Raw genomic sequence first — 8,978 nt, 5'->3', positions numbered from 1 at the left:
CGTAGTGCTGACTATGTCCATTGGCTCAGCTGTCATTGCTACCTTTTGATGTTCCCGTTTTGTTTTCAACTGACCCCGTATTCTTTCCGCTTCCATCGGGGTCAATGTATGCGGTCGTTTGGTTTGTTTTCCAGGGCGAGCGGACACCCTTAATCCTTGTCTGATGGCTTGCTGTTCTTCCTGGGACGGAGCTTCACTCGATGGGTTATAAGACGAGTCGGAATCTCCTACAGTGCTGGTGGCTTGTGAGCTTTCCAGATTTAATTCTCGCTCCTCTTGTTGAGATTTCTGAATTTCGTCTTGCCACTGACTCAAGATCGGTAGTGAGAGTCAATTTCGATATGTTTCGTAGCTTTGTGATTCCCAGGATTCTTTACTGTACTAATGGCCGCCTTACTGTCACACCATACTTGCACTGCCTTTTCCTGCGGGAACCCCATCGCCTCGACGTATGCGGCTCAACAGTCCGCATACGTCGAGGCTCCAGTCATAGTGGAGGGGTTAATAACAGCACGGCTTGTGACTACTTGCAGAATTAGTTTAGTCAGTATCAAGGCGTAGCCAATCAGCGCGACTAGCGCCACACGCCTCCACTTCATTTCGCGCGGGCGGCCGTTGGTGCAAAGAAGCCAGTACCGTGTTAGACCTGCGCGATGCCCCGCCACTTATTCCCCCATTAACCGTGAAAAGTGCGAGCGAGCTGGAGGAGATGACGGCGCTGTAACAGTCCGCCATGTCGCCAATCACCAGGACGAAACCACGCCAGTACGCCACCTTTACCAATAATGTAGATGAGGCCAAGCAGAGGGGTTATGACGCTGAGGCTACTACACCGGCCACAGCGTCCTTCTGGTCGAAACTCTTCTTCTCCTACGCCAACCCAATGATGGACGCTGGCAACCAGCGTCAGTTAAACTTGGAGGATCTCTGGGAACTGGAAGGAAAGAACCGAGCGGCTACGGCGTTGGACGAATTTGGTGCTCACTACGAGCGACACGACAGGTCCATTACCAGAGCAATGGCGAGCGCTTACGGCCGTGAATTCCTTTTGTGGGGACTGGCGATGTTCTTCTCTACGGCGTGCGGCCTCTTCGCTCCTGTGGTTCTGAACCACGCGATAGACGCGCTCTCGACGGTTGAGATCGACATGAACGACCTCAGCGGATGGCTCGGCATCTTCTTCGCCTCGCGATTTGCCAACGCCATTCTGTCCGTACAAATGAACTACGCACTGGAGCTAATTGCTCTGCGTCTCACAGTGACGCTCAAAACGCTGCTCTTCCAGAAGGCAATGCGGCGGAGTCTTCGGACAAAGAACAATTCCAGTACGGTGGACATCGCCAACTTGCTAACCTCGGACGTCAACAATGTGCTGTGGGCGACCTTTCAAGTTAACAAACTCTGGGTGATCCCCATCCAGATCGTCGTGGCCGTGTGGATGCTTTACGCCGTGATTGATCTCGCTGCATTTGCTGGACTTGCAGTCATTGCGGTGTCGATGCTGGCTAGTTATTTGCTGGCTAGGTTTTCTGGGGCTGCCTTTGCCGATCTCATGCAGCGCAAAGACGAACGACTAAGCGTCGTCAAGGAGGTGTTTAATGCTATCCAGGTCGTGAAACTCAATGCTTGGGAAGGCAAATTTGCAAAAAAGATCCGCAGTTTCCGCTCCGTTGAGTTGTCGGCTGTCAAGCGGTTTCTCTATCTAGGTGCCGTCAACATTACTATCCTCTGGTCCTCGCCACTAGCAGTGTCGGCTGTGTCATTTGCCGTTTACGCGATAGTTATGGGAAACGAGCTAACTGCTGCCAAAGTGTTCACAGCCATCGCTCTTTACAATACGCTTCGAGACCCACTTCGGGACTTACCCACAGTCATCCAGATGTTCATTCAAGCCAAGATTTCGATCGACCGCTTCTCTGACTACCTGTCGCTAGAAGAATTCAATCCAGCAAACGTGAGCCGAAGTGACCCGAAGCAACATGACGACGTTGTAATGGCAATCAAAGACGGCATTTTCGGGTGGACCAAGGATACTCCGTTGCTCAGCCACGTCGACCTCGCTGTAAAGCAGGGAGACCTGGTGATCGTGCACGGCTCGGTCGGTAGTGGCAAGTCATCCCTATGCTCCGCTTTGTTGGGCGAAATGGACAAGCTGGCCGGTAACGTGTTCGTACGAGGTCGTGTCGCCTACTATTCACAGCAGACATGGATCCAGAACATGACGATCCGTGACAACATCCTGTTCGGTCTGCCATATCACAGCAATAAGTACGCTAAAGCGATCGCGGCGTGTGGCCTATTTCCAGACCTAAAGCAATTCCCTGGTGGTGACTTGACGGAGATCGGGCAAAAGGGAGTCAACTTGTCTGGTGGTCAGAAGGCGCGTGTTTGTCTTGCTCGTGCGTGCTACTCAGATGCTGACATCTTCTTGCTCGACTCCCCACTGGCGGCTGTCGATGCGATCGTGCAGAGTCAAATTTTCGGTGACTGCATCTGCAACTTACTGGCGGAGAAGACCGTCGTCTTAGTGACGCACAGTCCTGACATCATTGCGAATGAGGCTGCCAACATGAAAGTGCTGGTGGAGGATGGCAACGTGAAAGACACTCGGAACAACGTCGACCTGCCACGTACTTCGTACACATTGCCAGTGTCACCGCGTTCTACCAAGGATGATGATGGAGACATCCAGGACAAAACCGCTGGTCGGTTCATCGACGAGGAGGAACGCGTGGAAGGCCGTGTTTCGAAGGACGTATTCCTCAAGTACTTTGACTCGCTTGGTGGCTTAAAGGTGTGCATATTCCTGTTCGTGGTGCAGATGCTACGGCAGGCGTTCCAGATTGGCAGCGATCTTTGGTTAAGTCGTTGGACTGGGCAGAAATACTACTCGGACGAGACGGTGTATAATGTGACGGTGTATGACATGCTTGGTGTTGGGACGGCAGTCATGGTCTTAGTGCGAGCGGGAACAGTGGCGGTAATTGGACTGCGAGCATCACGCCATCTCTTTGACACCATGACGATGTCTCTGCTTAAAGCCCCGCTACGTTTCTTCGACGCGAACCCAATTGGTCGCATATTGAATCGGTACGGAGACGATATCTCTGCAATTGACTTCATGCTATCATTTTCCTTCCAGGAAGTTCTTGGGCTCCTTTTCTTCACAGCATGCCAACTGGCGACGGCTGTATACATGATAAAAGCTCTGGGTGTACTGATCATCCCGCTGGTGTGGATCTACGTGAAAATTGGGAACCATTACTTGGCCCCATCGAAAGAGCTTGCCCGTCTGTGGAGAATATCTGCGTCACCCATTTTGAGCTACGTGAGTCAGTCTGAAGAAGGCGTTGCTGTCATTCGTGCCTTTGGACAAGAAACGGTGGAGCGCATGGTCGAAGAGAACTTTCGCCGCAACGACGTGAACTGCCAAGCATGGTTCGCCCAAATGGTGTTGAAGTACTGGTTCCAGTTGCGCATGCAACTTGTTGGGTTTGGTGTTGTGACTCTTGTAGTCTCCAGCCTCGTTTATCTGCACAATTTTTTGACACCAGGCCTCATTGGATTGGCGTTCACGTATGCTCTGAGTGTGGATGGCAGTCTTGCAAGTCTTTTCATGTCGTGGTCATGGTTGGAAATCCAAATGGTGGGCCCCGAACGAATTCTCGAGTACGGGGCCATTCCAGCCGAAGGGAGCCAGCGACCACTAGTTATCGAACCTGATGCATCATGGCCTCGATCTTCCACTGTCCAGTTCCAAGACGTCGTCTTCAGCTACAAGCCAGGTGGGAAACCCGTGCTGAAGAGCATTTCCTTCAGCATCCAAACCAACGAGAAGATCGGTATTGTTGGACGTACCGGCGCCGGCAAGTCCAGCCTCACCATGGCACTCTTCCGAATCAATGAGTTGGTGTCAGGCCGCATTCTTATCGATGGCGTCGATATTGCCACCATGCCACTACGCACGCTGCGGTCGAATCTGTCCATCATCCCGCAGTGACGGTCGGGTGGTGGAGTTCGATAGCCCTCGGGAGCTGGTGAAGAACACGAGCGGAGTTTTTTATGCGCTAGCGAAGGAAGGCGGCTGCTTAGCAATGCTGCAACGTTAGATGTTGCTGATGGCTAACGGCTTATTGTGTCTAACCAACTAGAATACTACAGTTGATTCTCTAGAGACGTGACTTGTACCTCGTAGCATGGTGTTCGACGCTTGAACTCTTCCGAGTCTTTGATGTACTCAGTCTTCGCGTCAGATGATCCGAAAGAAGATGCGCCGAGAGCCATAGCAGCCATGAGACCAGCTTGGCTTTCTGTATTGAAGGTGGACCAGCCAGTTTCAGAGCAATCTGCTAGCTTCTCGAGGCGAGTCTCGTTCCCGTATATGTGCACACTCAGTTTCTTTCGTTGTGAACCTCCAGGGTGAACGAAGTCGTCGAAGAACTCGAGCACATCAGCGAGTTGCAACGTACGCACCACTTCCGCCAAATTCATCTTGCGACCAAATTCGTACTGGTGATTCGCAATCTCGACGAGTAGAGCTTGCACCTCCTCCTCCTGGCTCTTGGGTTTTTCAATGTAGCCCTTGACGACGGACTGAATGTGCTTCTGCAATTGATCCAAGCGCATACTCGTCAAGGTATTGCGGAAATCACACCAGAACGAGTCAATTCGTTGCTCAATGAATTCCGGTGGGGCGACATTAGATTGCACCACAATCTTAAACGACTGCACGCCATTCCCACGGGAGGGGGTCGAATACACAGTGTATCCAAGCTGTTCTTTTGTGCGCAGCTGGTCGAAAAGCGGCTCGTCAACAATTTGACAGAACAAAGCCAACTTAGCGCGGTCCATGTAGTTTTCCGCGCCAATCTGGTAGATGCAGTTCACGGCGCAATTCGCGTTGTCTGGGTTGGGGTGAACATGTTTGTAGACGACGTGCACTCCACAGGAAAGCTTAACCTGTCGCCCAATCCAGTACTTCTTCGACGACGGCATGGATAGAGCTCGAGATGCGCGAACTTGATCCACGATGACCCCCGCAAGATCCATCGCTGCATACAAGTTTAAGTTGCCATACAGGAGGATGTCACAGAAGACTTGTCGAAACAGACGCTTCGAGTGTGCTATGACGTCACGAAATGAGCAGGTCCGGATCGCACTAACGATGTCGTCTACGCTCCAGCTTCGTTCATGCAGCAAGTTCGACTCTAGCTGGACTGCGTGGCGGTGCGCTTCCTCCAGGCGCATGTTCTCAAAGGATCGGCACTTGGCGTGCTTCACACGTTCAAATGCCTCGTCCCCAATGTGGCTTTCAAAGTTACCCATGACTTCCAGGATCCGCTGAACCAGTATGGGTAACTTCGAGCTGTACCCTCCAGTACTCAAGTAGATATTGCTTCCATTGAGACGCAATTTGTAGTTCATACCGGCCAATAGAGCGTCGTATGAATATTCATTCAGCTCATCTTTCAGACATGCAACAAAAAGCGCCGAAAGCGCGTAGTTGTACGGAGTAGGATTCACTTCCGGTGAGTGGAATGTCGCGACAGCAAATGTCCGGGGTTTCTTAAACTTCACATCAGGTTTGTACCATACGCGACAAAAATCGTCATCACGAATGAGTCGCGGGTGCTGGTGTTGGGTATCCACGGTGTTCTCGCCCACAATATTCAAGTCTGTCACCACGAAAGCATTCGGATACGGCAGACGTAGCGCACAATTATTTTCCGGATTTGCCATCTCTTCCATAAACTCCTGGGATAGCGGCATTTCTCGGTACTTCGTGCCGTACCATTTCTCTTCGGTCGTTGTACGCTCTTCGAATGTTTGGCACGCAACAAGCACTCTCAAATTCTCGGGATTCATTAGCTTTAGAAGCTCAAAAGCCTGCTCCCATTCGTAAGGGAAGTATAGAACTCCTTCTGAAATGATGTCACGCTTCGGGTAGATGTGCATGTTCGCGGCGACGACACTCGTGAAGTCAGCAGGAGGGTTCTTGCTCTGAAACATGTAGTGCGTCTTGGACATGATTTCCAACTCGTCAAACATCCACTTTTCCCACGAGGACGCTAGCATCAAGTTGATGTATTGGAACATGGCCTTCAGGACATCGTCAGCGTGTTCGATGCCGTCGTCCGTCACGTCGAAGCCCACTACAAAGAGTGAGAATTCGTCGTAATCTTCAACGATTCCTGCATAGACGCTGTTTGCCCACTTTCTCTTCTTGAGGTAGGAAAGTAATGAGCCTTGTCCTTCATGCCCGATGAGATGACTCAGCACCGACGCGTGCTGCTGGGGAAACCCTTTGCCACGCAACGAGGGCAACACCCACGACGCTTGGACAACCTTCCAGTCCATGACTGGGACTACTTCCAATCTTCTGGCCAACTGATCTACAGTGTAGGGCGGTTCTCCATCAAACGCGGGGCTTTCCCTCCCCGAGTTGGGAATTTCAGTAAAGAACTCAAGCACCCATTTGCTCAGTGTCTCGACGTCTTCCTTACCGTAGACAACGAGCTTCATGATACTGGCCGAGTAGAATTCCTGGTAGAATTTTGGGAGTGCCTCCCGCACATCGATCCCTTTCTCCACAGGCGTGACACTGAGCGTCTTCTTGTTGCCTACTCCAAACTTGTGGTATGGGTGTTGATGGTTGCCCAGGCCGCGTTCTAGCTGATTAATACGCCAGCTATCGTCCTGTAGGTAATTGGTACTCTCCGAGTCCACTGCATTCATTTCTCGCTCCGTGGCGCTGGCCGTGAAAAGCGGTGCAATGAAGAACTGCGCAAAACGATCCAGTGCCTCATGTAGATGCGCTGCCCCCACGTCGAAGTAGAAATTAGTGTCGCGTCCAGATGTGAAGGCATTGCTGCTACCACCGTGTGCGTTCAGAAACACGCTGTAGCTGTTCTCGTCTGGATACTTGGCCGTGCCCAGGAAGAGCATGTGCTCACAGAAATGCGCTAGGCCCGGGATATCATCGGGGTCCGAGTGGAATCCCACGCGCACGTCCATGGCGGCCGAAGCCGTCTCTGTACCCGGGTCGGACACCACCAACACATGCAGAGCATTCGGCAGCGTCAGACACTTGAACTGCCGCTCGTCCAGCGACGACACATCGATCCCATCCCGGGTCTGCACCACGCGCTGGGTCGTCATTAAAATTGACTGGCCGTTTTCGTTCTCGGCGTACCACAAAAAAACTTACACACTGCCAAACAAAGACGACATTAATTATTTAGATGTAAAACGAATTAAAATGAAAAGGGTAAATTGATAAGGGTTAATTGTACTGCTGGACCCTTTGGTTAACATCAACACGTTGTTTTGTTCTCACAGCGCTTGATTTGGCTCGATTTATTAGCCGATCCTTTTTATAAAATCGTATATAAAATGACCTCAGTTTATAAAAATTCGAACAGTGATAAACGACAAAAGCTTTGCAAAACAATAATACTTGTAATATCCAATAAATCGCCAGAGCGCTCATATATATATATATATTATATAGGAGCCCGTGTTAATTAATACAATGCAAAATTTAGTTCATCTTTTTTAATTATTGACGATCGCAGTGCTTTCAGATTTTTGCGCCTTGGCTCTGTCGCAGCGGGCGGCGCGGCCCTGAACTGAGGCTACAGTGTAGCCTCCACTGTGTAGTACTGTACACAGCACGGCACAGGTGGTGGGACAGCAGTGGCTGGCGGTGCAGTGCTGAGCGTTGGGCCGTGCGAGTTGCCCGGATCACGTTTTAAATCTCCATGTACGGGAGAGCTCTTTCTTCATACATTTATCTAAAAAGTACCGTAGCTGCCTTTCAAGCACCACCAAAAATGCGGTGCTATAAAATGTGAATATCCTGAATGTGTTTTCTTACTCTACTCGTACAATTCGGCCCTTGCTATTAAAAAACGAGAGAAACTATGAATAGCCTTGTGATACTTGACGCCTTCAGATGTTGTGCTACATGCAACACCTAGGTAAATTGGAAGGCGAAGCTTTAATAAATTGGTGTGTATTCCTGTCTTTCAAATTACAGGCGCCTTTTGATAAAGGAATGTGTCCCCCCTGAATAAGCGCAGCTTGTACTTCGTATACCCCTTCACATCGGATCAAATGGATTGCGGAAACATTTGATAAATCACAAGAGAGCTGATAATTCCCTATGCAAACTAATTATACCACACCTACGCTTATTGAGGGGGACTTCTGAAAACTGGGGCGAGTGTAGGCACTCCCATAACCAACATACGAGCCAATTCGAAACAAAATTTCTGTTGTTTATGATTTGTGTGATGTGAGATACAACTATTCCACATCCCACAACAACACAGGCTTCGAAAGGTGCCTACTGAATCGTGATACTTGGACGAAGAAATTGGCCCACCTCCGTTTGAAATAGACCAGCCACACGCTTTTCTGGGCTGCTTTCTAAGAAAATAGAGGGCTTTTACATGTAACCAGTATTACTTTTTATTAATACGGGGACAGGAGCGCTGTTAGGTAAAAAAAAAAACTGTACCCTGGTCTACTAATACTTGTACACTGGTACATGTTTAATATTAATAACATTTACACTCCTGGACAAAATGATACGGCCACATCGTCGAGTGCCCATACCTCAGCCATTTTTTATTATTTGACGGTGCGGTTTTCACACAAGTTGCAAAACATGCTTCAAAATAGCAAGGATGTGCTAACGCTCGCGTTTTTGCACTTTATAGGGAGGCTCACATACAAAAAAGAGATTTGTCAAGCTGGACACAGTTTACGGCCACCATCGGCCCAATACAAAATCCTTTATTAAAATAAAACCTGTGTTATTTTGGCAGACTAGAAATTTGTATGGGCTGAGTTTCTGTAGGTTATTAAATGGACACTAGGAAGCGAAAGCTCAAAGTAGCTGCGTGGGGGTGTTCACAAAACAATTATATGTAACGTGTCGCACTCCCACCTCTCTCTTGATCCTCTAACTATGG

General features: G+C 49.7%; 3 protein-coding genes across 3 annotated transcripts; 1 reads left to right on the top strand and 2 right to left on the bottom strand.

The window, feature by feature from the left end:
• Positions 1-733: 733 nt before the first annotated feature.
• Positions 734-4,000, top strand: PITG_17058 (ATP-binding Cassette (ABC) Superfamily; the record flags this gene model as incomplete). The annotated part of the gene is made up of 1 exon (XM_002897215.1): positions 734-4,000. One exon carries the CDS (start codon positions 734-736, stop codon positions 3,998-4,000), a length of 3,267 nt encoding a protein of 1,088 aa, XP_002897261.1.
• Positions 4,001-4,088: 88 nt separating this feature from the next.
• Positions 4,089-6,357, bottom strand: PITG_17057 (insulin-degrading enzyme-like protein; the record flags this gene model as incomplete). The annotated part of the gene is made up of 1 exon (XM_002897214.1): positions 4,089-6,357. One exon carries the CDS (start codon positions 6,355-6,357, stop codon positions 4,156-4,158), a length of 2,202 nt encoding a protein of 733 aa, XP_002897260.1.
• A 122-nt stretch (positions 6,358-6,479) lies between these two features.
• On the bottom strand, positions 6,480-7,158 carry PITG_17056 (metalloprotease family M16A, putative; the record flags this gene model as incomplete). The annotated part of the gene is made up of 2 exons (XM_002897213.1): positions 6,480-6,494; positions 6,574-7,158. The coding sequence occupies 2 exons, from the start codon at positions 7,156-7,158 to the stop codon at positions 6,480-6,482; spliced, it is 600 nt and encodes a 199-aa protein (XP_002897259.1).
• Positions 7,159-8,978: the final 1,820 nt, after the last annotated feature.

Source organism: Phytophthora infestans, genomic scaffold, assembly GCF_000142945.1.
Source record: "Phytophthora infestans T30-4 supercont1.47 genomic scaffold, whole genome shotgun sequence".
Lineage (NCBI taxonomy): Eukaryota > Oomycota > Peronosporomycetes > Peronosporales > Peronosporaceae > Phytophthora > Phytophthora infestans.
Note: the sequence above shows the minus strand (reverse complement) of the source record. Positions and strands in the feature narration are given on the sequence as shown.